This window comes from Schizosaccharomyces osmophilus, chromosome 1 (assembly GCF_027921745.1).
Source record: "Schizosaccharomyces osmophilus chromosome 1, complete sequence".
Classification (NCBI taxonomy): Eukaryota; Fungi; Ascomycota; class Schizosaccharomycetes; order Schizosaccharomycetales; family Schizosaccharomycetaceae; genus Schizosaccharomyces; species Schizosaccharomyces osmophilus.
Genome location: NC_079238.1, coordinates 459,190 through 475,265, shown reverse-complemented (window position 1 = coordinate 475,265; position 16,076 = coordinate 459,190). Strand labels below are relative to the sequence as shown.

The window sequence follows — 16,076 nt, the reverse complement described above, 5'->3', positions numbered from 1 at the left end:
GTTGTGAGTCTCTAAATTTGAACATAATTTAGTGGAAAATCAAGTTGGTTAACTAAAGATCCAAAAAAAAAGCAGCAGGTTAATTGCTCTTTTTTTCTTATCCGGCGTATGTAAAGCTGATACTTATTTGCATTTTCGATTTGGATATTTTCAAGCAAACTACTTCTTTCTTTATTTTCATTCTTTCATATCTGTTTTTCTTTACGCATCACTGCATAAATTGTATCCTCTAATTTAGCTACTGAATTGCTCTTCTTCATTTTGCATATTGTGCAATTGCCTGAACGAAATTCATTACGATCTATATATTCTAGGGTTGTTACGAAGGTTCAATAGAATGAAATTTACACTCAAAGGAACACAAGGAAAGGCTGTGTTCAAATCCATATCAGTCTCTATTTTTTTCTTGCTCACCTTAGTTTTCTTGAGATATGGCATCCTTATTAATAATACAGGAAATAACCATAAGGAGCCATTGAATTTGGAAGACATCGTATTGCAAAAGTTTCGACCTACGTATAAACAGATTGATTGGATATACAATGAGAAATATAGTGATACGTTTCTTGTGAAAGAGAATGAATCTTTATATCTTCGCGATCCTTTTAATTTAGATGAATTACTATTTTCTGATGCTGATCTTGTGTACAAGGATCGACGTATCGTTTATGATGGATATTCTGTTTCTGCAGATGCTCGATTTGTTTTATTATACGTGAACAAAACCCAGAGGTGGAGACACTCATTTACAGCTTCTTATTATTTATTTGATACCATTGAAAAAGAAGTGAGACCGCTAGTCCCCGAGGAAGAAACTCTGCGTGTAAGCTTGGCCGTTTGGTCACCCACAGGACATCGATTGGTAAGTAATACTTTATAACAAGTATTGATAGCTAACTTTTTTCTTACTTTAGGCTTTTGTATATGAAAATAACCTACACGTTCTCACAGAAAGTAAGGAAATTATGAGACTTACGACCGATGGAAATGAAAGTGTGTTTTATGGATTGTCTGACTGGATTTATGAGGAAGAGGTTCTATCAAGCCCTTCGACAATATGGTGGTCTCCAGACGCTCGTAAATTGGCATTTCTTAGGTTAAACGAAAGTGCTACGCCAATCTACCAGTTTCCCTTATATACTAGCGAAAGTGATACTTCAAGTTTTGAATTTAATTATAACAAGGACATTCAAATCAAGTACCCAAAAGCTGGTCAACCGAACCCAACTGTTTCGTTACTATTTTCCGATTTGGAGTCTGATGACACGTATTCGTTGCATTCTTGGAATGACCATATTTTTGAAGAAACGGTGGTACAAAATTTGCTCTGGATCAATGACTCAACCACACTTGTACAGTTTACCAATCGCAACAGTACCTGCAAGAAGGCTGATTTATTACACTTGGAAACGAAATCAATTTCGACCGTTTTTAGTGAGTGTCTTACCGATGGATGGTTTGAGGTGCAACAATGTGCAAAGACACTGCCTGAGAATGATCCAAGGTATCAAATGTGGACCAATGGATTTTTTGATATTATGCCTTATCAAGATAACAATCATTTGGCTTTCATTCCTTTCAACGAATCTTCTCCCATCTTTCTGACTTCTGGAACTTGGGACGTTACCGAAGGACCATTATCCATCGATGCTTTTCGAGTATACTTGTATTTCATTGGAACGCTGAAAGATTCATCAGAACGCCATTTATACTACGTTTCCTTGGATGATTATGAAGTACATAATGTTACTGATGATGGTGTACAGGATGGTTACTACTCGACTAGTTTCTCTCCTTCAGGTAATTTTTATGTATTGAATTATCAAGGTCCAAAAATCCCTTGGCAGGAACTTCGTTCTATTCAGAAAAGCGATTTTGCAGTTCGAATTGAAGATAACAAACATTTGCATAAAATGTTGGCATCGTACAATCTGCCGCAAATCGAATATGGCAAACTCAATGTAAACAATACCATACTGCCTTACATGGAGCGAAAGCCGACAAATTTCAATCCTTCCCATAAGTACCCTGTTTTGTTTTTCGCTTACGGCGGGCCCGGTTCTCAACAGGTGTCTAAACTTTTCCGTGTGGACTTCCAAACATATCTAGCTTCGCATCCAGATTTTGAGTATATAGTAGTGACTGTTGATGGTAGAGGAACCGGATTTAGTGGGAATAATTTCCGCCAATCTGTATATCAAAATCTAGGTGTATTGGAAGCAAAGGACCAAGCAAGTGCTGCTGAACATTGGGCGCATCTTCCGTTTGTTGACCGAGACAAAATTGCTATTTGGGGCTGGAGTTTTGGTGGCTATCTAACGTTGAAAACACTGGAGACTTCCAACGTGCTTTCGTACGGAATGGCTGTCGCTCCTGTTACGGATTGGCATTTGTACGACAGTATTTACACAGAGAGGTACATGAATTTACCAATCTTGAATGAAGATGGTTATGAGAACTCAAAAGTACATAATATTGAAATGCTTAAGGAAAAAAAGCGCTTTTTAATTGCACACGGTACAGGAGATGATAATGTACATTTTCAACATGTGATGCATTTCATGGACCAATTAAACCTTGCAAATTGCTACAATTATGATATGGCTGTTTTTCCAGACAGCGCTCATTCTATAAGCTATCATAATGCTAGTCTTGCGATATATCATCGTTTGAGTGAATGGATATTTACAGCTCTTTAGAGCCAAAGAGTGTAATGCCGTTAATTTATTTAATCTTTTAAGGGGATTCACTCTCATCGGCATAGTAACGAATTAATGACTTTTTTTTCTGATTTTTGAGATTTAATTATGAACTGTTTGGACCTCTATTATACTCGACCTTTTAAATCTTGTACAGCTAGACCCAAAAGGTTATTAGCACAAGCAATATCTATAAATAAATAAAATTTATAACGAGACCGTTATGACTTATTTTTTTGCAGGGCCCCAAATGTGGAATGCAATAGGGTCCTTCTTGTTAGATCTTTTTCAATTTGAAGAAATGATTACTTAATTAAACCTTGTTGTACAGTCATCCACCATGTATGGTAAATTTTTTTTTACGCAGGAATAATGTCCTTTCGACTCATCGAAAAGAAATTCAGACGATATGAAGATATTGAATCCATAGGTAGGAGAATGTTTATATGAAAAAACAAGTGAACATATTACCAGAAACCAAACGAATTTACCAGTAGAGTAATCCAATGGGAGAGAAAAGTTTTGTAAGTTTCGAGTAAACAACCCTTTAATATCTCAAATTGAACCTTCCGTATGATTTTGTTCAACGGTATTTACAAGATTTGCTAAAAGTCATCTTTGTTGCATATAATTTCAAATGATATGTGCTTGCATTACTATTAGCTTACTCGTTTTGCGAACGTATATGTGCACCTAGCTACGAATCTAATATACAATATAATTGAAAATCACTTAGAAGTGCCTAATCTAGAAATAAGCTTGGAAAAATTTTTCAAAAAATAACTATAGGAAAAAAAAGGAAAAGGAAGCATGGAAAAAGTAGCTGGGTTGATATCGAAGGATACTGTTCGGTGGGTGAGCTTCATCGCTCAAGGAAGACTTAAATGTTTGGACGTGCGACCACGAAAGGAATTTCAAATTCGACATCTATATGGGTCTGTAAATATCCCTAGTACTAGCATTGCAGGTTGCTGGTTTCAATTACCAGCGAAGCAGGAAGGATTTGTGGTCTTAGAACAAGATGGTACCTATATTGACGATGAAGAAGGGGATTCTTGTTCTGAACAGTTACGACAGAAAGGATGGAAAATTGAAGGATCCATACGTGCAAACACTGAATTCTGGCAATGGATCGAGCAAAAGGGCTTGATCGAACAAGGAGAAAGCAAAAGATTGTTGTTTGAACCCAGTCCTCATTTTAAAGAGACAATACCAGTGATTGAGGAGAGCTTAAGTAAATCAGAGGCACGAGCGCTAGACATTGGATGCGGTTCCGGTAGAGATTTGGCGTGGTTATGCTCGAGAGAAAGCAAAATTCGATACAAGGTTACGGGTGTGGATGCAGAAAAGCGAGCCATTTATAGGTTCTCAAGTCTATTTGAAACGTTGGGATATGAAGACCGCATTGAACATAGACAAATCGCTAAAATGGATCCAGTAGGCAAATGGAAATGCTACAATATAGAAGGAAAGAGAGATACCAATATTCCAGAGCTTTCGACTTTAGACCTTGTAAAACTATTTGGGACTTTTTCGGTTACAGAATCCAGTCTGCAGGATGAAAAATATGACTTGGTCGTCCAAATTCGATTCTTGCATCGATTGCTCTTAACCCAGACTGATCAGTTACTTTGTGATAATGGGTTTCTGTTTCTTTGTACCTTTGTGAATGATGGCATTCATGACTATGAGTATCCCAAAGGTCAAGAACACCGGCTCGAGCTAGGGGAGGCTGCACAACTCGTAAGGTCTTCTTCACCTTCCATGAAAATTTTAAAAGAAGAAATTGGTTTCATTGAAGATGGCCGGCCGGTTCAAGTTTTGCTTGCTCAGAAGCAAGTCAATGCTCCTTAAAGTATTTACAACAACAAACCATTTACAATAGAAGTCCATAATTTGTCATTGTATTAGAATCTTGTTTGTCTTTGATATTATGCTAACTAACACCCTTTCTGTAAAGTTGCTTTTTTGCTTCCAAAGTACCTTCTGGCCTTTGTACTTTTCGACCAGACCTCGTTGTATCACACCAGACTAAAGAGGAAAAGAAATTTTAACTATGAAAGATTTCGTAGTACATACCTGTTCAAACTCGTAAACAATTACTTTGGCTGCTTGTATTCAATCGTACAAAAAACCAAAAGATGATAATTAGCTTCTGCAAAGGATGAGGCTTTGCTTAAAAGAATTTGCTATATTTTTCCTTCTATTTCTGAAATTTAGCTGTGGAGTTCCAATGGCTGGTAAGATATTGTTTACGCTATCTCTTAACTATCTAGACAATTAAAAAGTAAAATTATCCAAGCTCACCTCAAAGAACTTACCTCTACAGTCTACGTACCCTTAGCATAATCGCTGGTTTTATAGTTAATTGGTTTTTGTCGCTCTCTCATCACCTCCACTATGCCATCCTCATCTACGAAGCCTTCCGTTCTTTTGGTCGGTTCTTTACCACATGCCCATAAAGAGTGGAAAGCTCTTAGCGAACATGCTGATTTAAAGGTATGTAGTCCAGTTTAGGTACCTTTAAGGACTCACTTTCATTGAACATGGGACCAAAGCTGTATAGCAATCGTTTGCCATTGTTTGCTAACAATGATGTTTAGGTGTTCTCCGATGAAAGTCGTGAAGAGTTTTATAAAAAATGCAAAACCGAGTTTCAAGACGTCAAGGCGATTATTCGTACTTTCAAAAGTAAGTTCTTCATGGGCATATTCGACGAAGAAGTCATTGAGCATCTTCCTTCGTCTGTGAAGTTCATCTGTCACATTGGTGCTGGCTACGAAACTGTGAATGTGGATGCTTGTACAAAACGCGGAATTCGAGTCGCAAACTGTCCTCTCGCTGTAGACGATGCAACGGCTGATACGGGCATTTTTTTGATGCTTGGCGCGTTCCGTCGCTTTAACCAAGGACTTTTTAGCTTACGAGAAAGACGCTGGAACCATGACTGTCGGCAGCCTTCTCATGATCCTGAAGGAAAGACCCTTGGTATCCTCGGTATGGGTGGCATTGGCAGAACAGTAGCAAAGCGTGCTCGTGCATTCGACATGAATATTATCTATTACAACCGTCATCCTCTTAATGAAAAAGATGCTGGCGGTGCGAAATATGTCCAATTCAACGAGCTTTTGGCCCAGTCTGATGTCTTGTATTTAAGCTTGCCGTTGAACAAGCACACACATCACATCATAGGCAAAGAAGAATTCAAAAAGATGAAACGCGGTATTATCATTGTTAATACTGCCCGTGGCCCCGTAATGGATGAGGAAGCTCTTGTTGACGCCTTGAAGGAAGGCGTCGTTTATTCCGCCGGACTTGATGTATATGAGAATGAACCACAAGTTCATCCTGGTCTTATTGAAAATCCAGATGTCATTCTTCTTCCTCACTTGGGTACCAATTCTTTGGAAACTCAACATAAGATGGAAACTTTTAGCCTCGAAAACTTGAAGAGTGGTGTCGTAAATGACAAGTATGTGTCAAAACCTCGGTTTTTCTTTTTACTAACTAAAATAAAGGCTTATAACTCCTGTTCCGGAACAAAGAGATATGCAACTCTAAGCACCCTAAACGAATCTACAAAAACGCATGTCTTTTCAGATTTTCTCTTTCTTTTTTGCAGCCTTCCTTACTCGCACATATCTGCTACCCATTACACTTTACCCTAGAGATACAGTAATAAATTCTGTTTTGCTGTCATAGATGATTAATGTTATATCATTTCAAAACTAAGCCAACCATCATCCGTCATGCAGACTATGAACCAAACCGAAAGCCCTTCTCATGAGTAAAATATTCTATAAAATAAAGTTTTTTTAAATGGAGAACAACTTATGTGAACGTGCGACGTACACGAAATAAAAATAAATATGAGAGTAGCGTAGGACATTCTTACGAGCAATTCAATTTTTCTTTTTCTTGCTTTTGTTTTTCTTCTTTTTGGGCTTCGCAGTCGCTTCACTTTTTTCAGTATCTAAAGATATAATATCGCGATCCATATCCGTTGCCTTCCGTTTTTTATGGCCATCGTTCTTGGGCTTGACTTGAGTACTTGATTTTCCTCGAACCATCTTGGAGAGTCTTTCTTGGTTGCGTCTTTCCCGCTCAGTTGTTTCTAAGCCCTCCATTTTGTAAGGTGCATCAGACTCTTGTTCTTCGTCATTCTCTTCATTTTCAGCAGACTCTTTCTTGTTTCCTTCCAATTCTTTGTTGAATAATCCAAAGCTAGCTCTTCCAGCAACGGCAGGACCATCTGTCTCTTGTGTGTTGCCTTTATCCTCGGATTCCGATATCAAGCTTCCATAACTAGACTCATACTCGAATTTACAGGCACTTTTGTTGGAAGGAGCATCAGGAGCTTTTTTTAATGACCAATGTTCGTCCGTCACAATTGGCTTGGACAATTCCTCTTCTGTTTGCCTTGGATCTATCCCCCGGGCTTTTTGCATAAACTGTCAATACATAAGGTTAATCACTTTTTAACTTCTCGCCGTAAGCTTACCTTCATAGACATTAATTTGGACGACATTTTGAGCAAATTTCTTGGGAAAATCCCAGTGAATTTGTACAGTCCCTCCTGTTTTGATTTCTTCACATTCGCACTTGGTCAATCCTGGTGTAGGACAAGAATAGGGAAGTAGAACGCATTTTAGCGAGGTGTAGAAAACCAAAAGTAAGAATCAAAATTCAGAAGAAAATTAAATAAAAGAAGGTAAAGATTTCATACACTTTCTGAATTAAATCTACGTGTTCAATGGAACATCCCTTAGTTCATAAAGAGGGCTTCATCTATATCACTAAAAGGTTCAATAGGTGCAGCAGCTTTGCTGAAAGGTAGACTTTCCTTAAAGATATTTCCATTTTTAATAGTTTCAGCTCCAGGAATTTCGTACTCTTGATCTTCACACCGTTGGGATATAACATGCACGGAGAGCTTATTCGTTAATTTACCATCGTAATGAATACGATTGACGAAAAACTCGTATAGTTCTTCCTTGGTAATTGATGACACAAGTTCAGCTTGTTTTTCCAATCGAGTATAGTCGTAGAAACCATCAGCAGTACGAAGCCAGTACATAGAACTTTCCTCCCTTAAGTTTGTATACTTTTCTAGCATAAAGTTAATCAAACTTGTCTTGTGATCATTAAATTCTTTTTCAGATATTTGTGCAAATGATTCTTTCAAATGATCCAATAAAGCGCGGATTCGTGTTTCCAAATAAGAACTGCTTCGTTCACTTTGCACGAATACAGTCAGATAAATATAAGGAGTAGATTGACGAAGAAGCGTAAATACAATATAACCAAGCTGTTCTTTAGTTCTCAGAATTGAGAAAGAAGGTTCTTTCATAAGTTGACGAGCCAGGCGAGTCAATGCTCCAGATTTCTGATCATCCATAGGAGCGATTTGCAAAGCGTACATAATAGCTGAATTTTTGTCTTGCTCGTTAGGTACAACTGTCTTGTAAATATAGTTGCTTCCTTCAGGAAGGACAACTTCTCTTTTACGAGTAAGCTGCGACGCGAATACAGGTTTGGGATTCAGAAGGTTTTGAGCAGTTTCTATAAGTGCTTTGGCATCATCCTTGACATAATTACCGTGAATCAGAGATTCTATAAAAATTTGTTCAGTGAATTCGCTAATAAATTGGTAAGTGTCCTCAATACTGACATCCTTAATGGCTTCCCGAAGTTCAGAGTTCATCCATACAGGGTGCTCTGTCAGCCATGTTAAAACGCTGCTAGATCTAGGATAAGCCTCCAAAGCATCGTAATCCTTCAGTTCTTGTTCTAGTCGGTTCTTTATAATATCAAATCTTTGGAAATGTATTCTCAAATCGCGCATGACAGTAACGACTTTTTCCAATAAAACGTGTAGTTTGTCAGTAAAACCGCTAAGGTATAGCGAAATACCACGACTAGACGGTAATAAGACGAAAGAAAGTCCAGCTAGTGCAGCAGGATAAGAATATTCGTTCAGGGCATCTTCAACAAGTCGGACGTAAAGACTAGTTATAATGCTAATCTTTGGCGACTTCCTAGCAGCAGGAGAAATAAATTGAATAAAGACATTTGCCTTTGGAACCCAAAACGTGTCATCTTTCTTATGCCATAAACGAGCGAATTCGTCATTTCGAATCAAGCTAGGAGATTTCGCCTTTTCTTTTATAGGTTCTCTCTCCACTTCTAGTGACCAAGGAATAAACTCATTTGGAGCGGGAAGATGAAGCTCTTTAGGCGGCTTGCAAGTACGAAGCGATTCTAAGAAAGATGATTCTAAGGGTTCCACTAGGTACTCCAAACCATAAAATTCTTCTTTCTGGTTAAAGTCTTTTTCAAGAGAGTGAGAGGACAAAATAACTATGAAATTGTCAGGGCGGAAGCAATCAATCACATCTTGGATAGCATCCATGTCAAAATTGGTAAGGACCGAAGCAGAGTATATGATTTTATCCCGAGGATAGCTTTGCTGCATTTTGCTAGCTACCGAATGAGCATATTGTGAAGCGTACGTTTTTTGACGAGTTTTGAATTGAGCTTCTGACATAATTCGAGTTTCCTCAAAGAGAAATTTATGCGCTGTCGTGTGTTGAAGTAGTTGAACGTATTCAAAAAGAATACGAATGACTCGCTCGTAGTTGGCAAGACCCTCTTCCGTAAGGGAAACGGAAACAACAATGATATCCGCATCCTCTGTAACGGTTATAGATCCAGCAACCAAGGAAGTTCCTAAACCCAATTGTTTTAGGTATGCCAAATATGAGCCTTCACCTTCGTGTCCTAATAGGTGGCAAACATAGTCTGCCGGACGGCATTCATATTGAGAATATTGTCCAGGAATAGGGAAAAGCAGATCGATTCGGCGAAGGTTTTTTACAGGCTTGATATAGCAAATTTTACGAAGTTGCTCCTCTTGGTAGGGGCTTCCAGGATGTCTTGGTCTTGGAACAGACTTATTTTTTATAGGTGAAAAGAATTCAGTAGCCCATCCTTGAAGAGTGTCTAATGGTTCACGACCAATGATTACTAGTTTCATCAAATTTGCTGAATAATATTTGTCATAAAACTTCAATAGCTCCTCACGAACATCGAGACCCATGTCTTTGGGAACATCGCCAAGTGTTTTCACATTTCCCGTGTTGAATTTATTAAAAACATGGTCTTGGTGACTTAGAACACCGTATAAACGCCAAAAGCGCCAATCATCCGATTGAAGGTTTTTGGAGTGTTCAGAGTCCACCGCAAGAATTTCACGATCTTTGCATTCTTCCAAAAACAAAGGATCAATAAAAAACTGAGAAAAGCGGTCTAACGCTCCATATAAAGCGTCATGTGATACTTCAAAATAATAGTTGGTGTCGTTTGACGCAGTGTAGGCGTTTGACATTCCATTATTCGTTTCTAAGTACTTCCTATACTCATTCTCGTCTGGATACTTCTTTGTTCCCATAAATAGTAGATGTTCGCAAAAATGAGCTAGTCCCAATAGTTCCTTAGGATTACTTTGGCTTCCTATGTGAACATCAAGTGCTGCGCTTGCATTATCTGTTTCAGGATCCCTTATTAGTAAAACCTCTAATTCATTTTCTAATTGTATGAGTCGATACTCCCGGTCGTCAAGACTTGGCACTGTTTGTTTATCTGCAACTATTTTTACCGGAGAAGCTGCAGTCATGTTTCACTAAAATATAAAATGATTTCCTTGTTCAAACCCGAAAAATTGAATAAAGAATTTACCTTGAAAGAGAAAAATTTGGTACTTTGAAAACAATTGCTATTCCTACGTCTGATATACGTGTTATACTCAACAAATAGGGAGGTCGAGGAACAGTTGTAATTCCTTATTAAGCACACCTTCTTAAGCGTTAGTAAACAAATTAAAATACAAACAGAAAATGAATTCCAAAAGTGGGTGTATTTTTTATTTGCAAAATATTGTAGTCATGGCCCAAACTGTTTTTTATAAAAAGCTGAAAGAGCTTTATCGTGCAATTCTCCAATATATAATATCGCCTGGTTGAACAACATAATCTTTTCCTTTAACAACACTCTTTCCGATTGCTTTACAGGCTTCTAATGTACCATAATTTTGAAAATCCTCAAAGTCGGTGATTTCGCCAGCGACAAACTTCTTCTTGAAATCTGTGTGGATGGCTCCAGCAGCGTCGGGAGCCTTTGTCTCCACTGGAATCGTCCAGGCTTGAACGATGCTGTTTCCCGCCGTAAAGTAATGCATTAGGGAAAGAGCAGAATATCCAGATTGGATGATTTTGGGCAACTGACTAGAAACGTGCAAGTTGGAGCATTCCTCTTCCAATTCCTCAGGCGAAAGCAGAAAAAGCTGTTCTTCGAAAATGACAGATAGAGGAAGAATGGTGTCTCCAGTACTATGTTTCTTAACCCAGGCTTCAATTCTTTGGAGAGGCTCCTTATTTTTTTGTAAGAAATCGTCTTCATCCATATTAACTAGATATACAACGGGTTTGGCAGTAAGCAAGTTAAAAGAATTCAGAAAAGGTACTTCCTCGTCCAACCAAGAGCATTTGGAAACAGGACAGCCGTTATCTAACACACATTGTAAAACCTTTTTTGCGACTTCCTTCGCTTTAGCTGGTACTTTAGAGGATCGGCTTTCTTTCTTTAGAAATGACTCTACGAATTCTGCATCCTTCAAAAGAAGTTCCTCTTGAATAATTTGTAAATCTCGAAGAGGATCCACCGTTTCTTCAACATGAGTGACATCGGGTTCAGGAAAGGCTCTGACAAGTTGAAATATGGCATCCACGGTTCGAATGTTGGACAGAAATGCGTTTCCCAATCCTTGTCCTTTGCTCGCATTCCGTACAAGCCCTGCAGTGTCATAAACTGTCAACTGAGCTGGAATCCGTTTTTCTGGTTTCATTCTTTCGCATAGCAACTCGTACCTAGGATCAGGAACCGGCACTTTTGCAGAAACGGGGTCAATAGTTGCGAAAGGGTCTGCATCGAAGGTTAGTAAAGGATTAGATTGTAATTACTAAATAATTGATTTTTTACTCACAATTCGCCGGTTTGCCAAGGTTCGTCTTGGTTAGCATTTGGCTAGAATATTCGCGTTAGTCGAATAGATCTTTATTTTTTTTTTATTATTATCAAATAAAATTAGTATTGACATATTGGAAAGAATTCCTTCCTAATGTCTTTATTCACTTACAAAAGTGTTGACTTTCCTATATTGGGCATCCCAACAATACCTATTTTTAAATGATTTCCAGGACGTCCCAAACGATTTCTGGATACATTTTGGTTTGCAAGAAAAGCCTGACAACTTGAAAACGACCGAAGGACTTTTGGTCGTGCTGATGCACACCTATTCTGTAACACTATCCTTGTACCAAAGTAATTCATTCTAGAAAGCAAACTTCCAAGGCCAAAAATTGTTTTCTTTTCTTTTACAAAATTCTGGTAAATTTACGAATTATTTACCACCAAAAGGAAGGGTTTTTTTGCGACTTCATTCAATTTGGTTGAGATGGAGATTCAAATCGGGGATAGACGACAAAACCTTTATCGATATGGGGGATTTATAAACGTTTACGATTATAATGTGAATCAATTTGAAAGTGCAGACTCTATTGCCGAAATATATATTCAAGATGGCCAGGTATTCTTTCGCAACATTCAGTCTAAGGCAACTTTTCAAACAATCCGATTGCTTCCTTCGCCTAGTGAAAAAAAGTTCTTTTATTATATTCCCTTGAATGAAGTATGAACAGTCTTGCTATTTCCACAAAGACGCTGTTGAATCAGTGAGTGCTAACTTTTAGACACTGTATATTAATGACATAAAAACGACCGTTTTACCTACAAGTTCATTTACATCTTCCGAAGGTGTTAATAATAGTTTTAAAACGGGGACTACGACAGTAAGTTTTGTACTAGCAAGATGTGTTCAATGCTAATTTCTGTAATATAGATTCCAAATACACCACAAAAGCCTTCTCAGCCTGAACTAACTTCCCTCACAGAGCCCAGGGTAAACAAGCCGTTTGTTTTTGACACAAAATCTGAAAGTAAACTTCAACCGGTATGGGGAAAACAAAAGTCGACTCCTTCCGGTCAGCTCTCGCATATTGCTTCGGAAACGACGACGCTTGATTTGGAAAGAGCGTTGTTTGATCAGAATATACCGGAATCCCAATCGAATGAAAAAAACTCCACGGACGCCCCAGTAAATGAAACAACGATGCCTGCGAAAAATGAGGAAGAGACAGATTCCAACCAAAATCAAGATACCGTATCTTCAGTTTATGATTCTGACCTAAAAGAAAATGGTGAAGCTGATGAAGGAAGAATTGATCGGGTGGAATCCAATCATTCTTTCGAGCAAGCGGCCGCTCCAGGATCCGACACAATGAACGAAGAAGAAAACAATATACCCTCTACCCCTGCCGAAATAAATATATTTGAAAACAGAGAATCACCAGAAAAAGTAGACCAGCAATTTGCTAAGGAAAGGATACCATCACAGGAAAAGCAAGGAAAAATTATTTACGATCATCAACAGACAGACCCTGATACAACAGAATCAGAAAGTAATTCAAACAAAGAAGAAGCTCATAATGTGGAAAAAGTTCCAGAATATGTCGCTGCTGATGTATCGAATCCAAGCCCAGCGAGAAAAAAGGATATTGAAGAAAATCAAGAGGAAGTACATACAGGTCAGCAAATCCTACAGGAAACAGAAGAAAATGAAACAAAAGATGTAGAGGGACAAGAGCAAGAAAAAGAGGAGGAAGAGATTCCTCTGACGAATTATACGTTTCCATCGTCCGCTGGATCAAATGAAGAACATGAACACAAGGGTTCTCAATTGCATTCGGAGGGAATCAATATTGTTACTTCAAGCTTTAATTTAACAAAACCCATGCAAGCTTTTGCGAGAAAAAAAGCTATCAAAATTCAAGATTCTGTTACGGACGCAACAAATTGTATTATTCTTGGGTCTCCACCTCTTCGCAGAACGCATAAATTTTTGTTGGCAACTTCTCTTGGAAAACCAGCAGTTTCTTCTAAGTATATACTGGATTCTATGAAAGAAGGCTCGCTACTAAATTACAATGATTATATATACGAAGACCAGCAGGCAGAAGAAAAATGGAAGTTTTCATTGATAAACGTTCACAAAAGGCATTGTTTAGAGGGATTGAAGTTTTATATTACCACAGCTATGCGGAGTTCCATGGTAGGTGATTCTCTTCAAGGACTATACTCCATCATTCAAACATCTGGTGCCAAAGTAAGTGCTTACTGAAATTTTTGTTAAAGTCACTTTTATACTAACATAATTTTAGATTGTTGAAGACATACAAGAAGCTCAGAACCCACAAGTGGTAATTTTGGGCTTACCGGCAAACGATGCAGAGGGTTACAACATGTTTGCTACGGGTCTACGCGTGTTTAAAATGGAGATAATAGCGCTTTCTATTCTTCGTGATAGAATTGATTTTGACGAGTTTGTTATTGATTATTCTCAAAAGAGCGTACCCTCCACTGGATCGTCCGGACGAAGCAGAAAGCGCAGTTCTCGAACTTCTTTTAGCAAGTCCAGAACAAAAGAACAAAAGACTTGAAACTTTTAATTTTAGAAAGAAACTTGTTTGAATGAAACTTTTGGATATGTGACCTTGCCAACTGGTGAGAAAGTAGACTACGGTATTCATACCTTTTTTGTAACCAACATTTGTTTGTACAGTAAACATGCAATATATATGTAAAATAATTATAAATCGAGATTGAAATTCATCTCTTATTCTTTCTCTCTTTGTTAGTCAGACAACATAGAATTCTTTTTCGGCACAAACACAATAAAAGGCCAGGATTCATGGATCTTCAGAAAAAAGGGAAACAAAAGGTAGTAAATATGTCAGAAAAGAGAAAAACCCCCATTAAATTAACTCTTTTGATTTGAGACCTTGGTCTTTTTTTTTTTTTTTTTTTTTTTTTTTTTGCCTCTTGTTTCTATTTATTTATTTACATCTCCAACATCTCCATACGTAAATATTAAAAGTGACGTCATTATATCAATGTTTTCCCACCCTCGAAACGACTTATAAGAGCCACGAACCTAGCTAGCCTTTCAATATTAGCGCGTACATTAAAGTTCCGTATAGCGAACTTCGTTACCTATTGTTTATATTAAACTGACATTTGGTTGTCATTTATTTATTTCGGACAGTAAACAATATTTCCCAAGCTTTTTTTGCTATTGATTGATTTTCTATAATACTCGTCCAACTACATTGAAAGCTTAATCTTTTTGTAAGATTTTTTTACTTCTGTCTCATTATTTTCATCTTTTGCCGAAAATGCAATCTGGAAGGGAATTCCCTTCTGGCATGGAAGATCGAACCGACAGTCCAGGAGCTGTAGCTTCTCCAGATGAGTATGTTTACTGCATCTGGGTTGTTCCTGCTTATTCTTCAGATATCGAATTGAGATATCGTAGATTCACTGACTGGGCCCTGTCTCACGAAGAAGATTTTGAAAAAATGCGACTTCCCACTGCTCCCCATGTGACACTTGCTCGCGGGATTCATTTGAAAGCAGACCAGTCCTTTACTAGTGTTTTAAGGCATATTGCTTCAAAGAAGGCTTCTCCCATGGACATAAAATTTGGAAACGTGGCTCTTGGCAACACTTACTTTGATCGTGTTTATATTCAGATAGCACGCACACCAGCATTGGATGAACTTCAACAGGCCGCTTATGAGCTTGTAAACGAGGATCATTCTACTGAGAGTGTAGAACCCTACATGCCACTGGTTTATGCAAATTCTGTTAAAGGTTATTGGGGTACGTCTGATCCTTTTTCGACATTATCTTGCATCAGCGATGTGAAGTGGGAAAACCCTTCTTTCCTTGAATTAGTCCAAGTGAACTTGAAAACTCACCAAGGAACTATCTGTGACAGACTGCAGCTATCTTGAGTCCGTTTTACATTCTTGTTGGCCTTTTTGTTAATATTGTTTCTTTCTTTTCCATTTTTAATACTCTTTGTCTACAACAATCGTAGTACCTTTATACGAAGGGTTTCACCGTTTGTATATACTTTTATGTTTTCTTTCTAACTTGAAACAATCGACTTCAGGATAGTGGCAGTAAAGTAAAGAAACAATTTTTGTTTTTTTTTGTTTTTTTTTTTTTTTTTTTTTTTGCTTTTACAAACAGTTTATATTACTAGTTTTTTCCCTTCCAACCAAGATTTGACCATATGCTCATTTTCATTTTCGAATCCTATATTCCTTTGTTAACATGTATGTGCTTAATTTATTCCTCTATGTGTGTCTATGTGTTAAAACACCTACACTTATCACTTTGTAATATTTCTCTTTTTGG

At 37.8% G+C, this 16,076-nt stretch overlaps 8 protein-coding genes across 8 annotated transcripts; 5 read left to right on the top strand and 3 right to left on the bottom strand.

The window, feature by feature from the left end:
• Nucleotides 1-337: 337 nt before the first annotated feature.
• dpp2 (dipeptidyl peptidase) lies at nucleotides 338-2,699 on the top strand (the record flags this gene model as incomplete). Its single annotated transcript, XM_056179012.1, has 2 exons — nucleotides 338-862; nucleotides 915-2,699. The coding sequence occupies 2 exons, from the start codon at nucleotides 338-340 to the stop codon at nucleotides 2,697-2,699; spliced, it is 2,310 nt and encodes a 769-aa protein (XP_056034791.1).
• Nucleotides 2,700-3,509: 810 nt separating this feature from the next.
• Nucleotides 3,510-4,553, top strand: SOMG_00215 (methyltransferase with rhodanese domain; the record flags this gene model as incomplete). The annotated part of the gene is made up of 1 exon (XM_056179011.1): nucleotides 3,510-4,553. One exon carries the CDS (start codon nucleotides 3,510-3,512, stop codon nucleotides 4,551-4,553), a length of 1,044 nt encoding a protein of 347 aa, XP_056034798.1.
• Nucleotides 4,554-5,099: 546 nt separating this feature from the next.
• gor1 (glyoxylate reductase) lies at nucleotides 5,100-6,260 on the top strand (the record flags this gene model as incomplete). Its single annotated transcript, XM_056179010.1, has 3 exons — nucleotides 5,100-5,198; nucleotides 5,303-6,171; nucleotides 6,218-6,260. The coding sequence occupies 3 exons, from the start codon at nucleotides 5,100-5,102 to the stop codon at nucleotides 6,258-6,260; spliced, it is 1,011 nt and encodes a 336-aa protein (XP_056034790.1).
• Nucleotides 6,261-6,601: 341 nt separating this feature from the next.
• Nucleotides 6,602-7,227, bottom strand: mpp6 (nuclear exosome-associated RNA binding protein Mpp6; the record flags this gene model as incomplete). The annotated part of the gene is made up of 2 exons (XM_056179009.1): nucleotides 6,602-7,150; nucleotides 7,201-7,227. The coding sequence occupies 2 exons, from the start codon at nucleotides 7,225-7,227 to the stop codon at nucleotides 6,602-6,604; spliced, it is 576 nt and encodes a 191-aa protein (XP_056034795.1).
• A 237-nt stretch (nucleotides 7,228-7,464) lies between these two features.
• On the bottom strand, nucleotides 7,465-10,374 carry iph1 (insulinase-like protein; the record flags this gene model as incomplete). The annotated part of the gene is made up of 1 exon (XM_056179008.1): nucleotides 7,465-10,374. The coding sequence occupies one exon, from the start codon at nucleotides 10,372-10,374 to the stop codon at nucleotides 7,465-7,467; it is 2,910 nt and encodes a 969-aa protein (XP_056034794.1).
• Nucleotides 10,375-10,680: 306 nt separating this feature from the next.
• SOMG_00211 (mitochondrial NTPase Obg family) lies at nucleotides 10,681-12,086 on the bottom strand (the record flags this gene model as incomplete). The annotated part of the gene is made up of 3 exons (XM_056179007.1): nucleotides 10,681-11,678; nucleotides 11,740-11,780; nucleotides 11,893-12,086. The coding sequence occupies 3 exons, from the start codon at nucleotides 12,084-12,086 to the stop codon at nucleotides 10,681-10,683; spliced, it is 1,233 nt and encodes a 410-aa protein (XP_056035269.1).
• Nucleotides 12,087-12,210: 124 nt separating this feature from the next.
• Nucleotides 12,211-14,311, top strand: mdb1 (BRCT domain protein Mdb1; the record flags this gene model as incomplete). The annotated part of the gene is made up of 4 exons (XM_056179006.1): nucleotides 12,211-12,444; nucleotides 12,506-12,604; nucleotides 12,655-13,977; nucleotides 14,033-14,311. 4 exons carry the CDS (start codon nucleotides 12,211-12,213, stop codon nucleotides 14,309-14,311), a joined length of 1,935 nt encoding a protein of 644 aa, XP_056034793.1.
• Nucleotides 14,312-15,046: 735 nt separating this feature from the next.
• On the top strand, nucleotides 15,047-15,667 carry SOMG_00209 (2',3'-cyclic-nucleotide 3'-phosphodiesterase; the record flags this gene model as incomplete). Its single annotated transcript, XM_056179005.1, has 1 exon — nucleotides 15,047-15,667. One exon carries the CDS (start codon nucleotides 15,047-15,049, stop codon nucleotides 15,665-15,667), a length of 621 nt encoding a protein of 206 aa, XP_056035014.1.
• Between the last annotated feature and the right edge of the window lie 409 nt (nucleotides 15,668-16,076).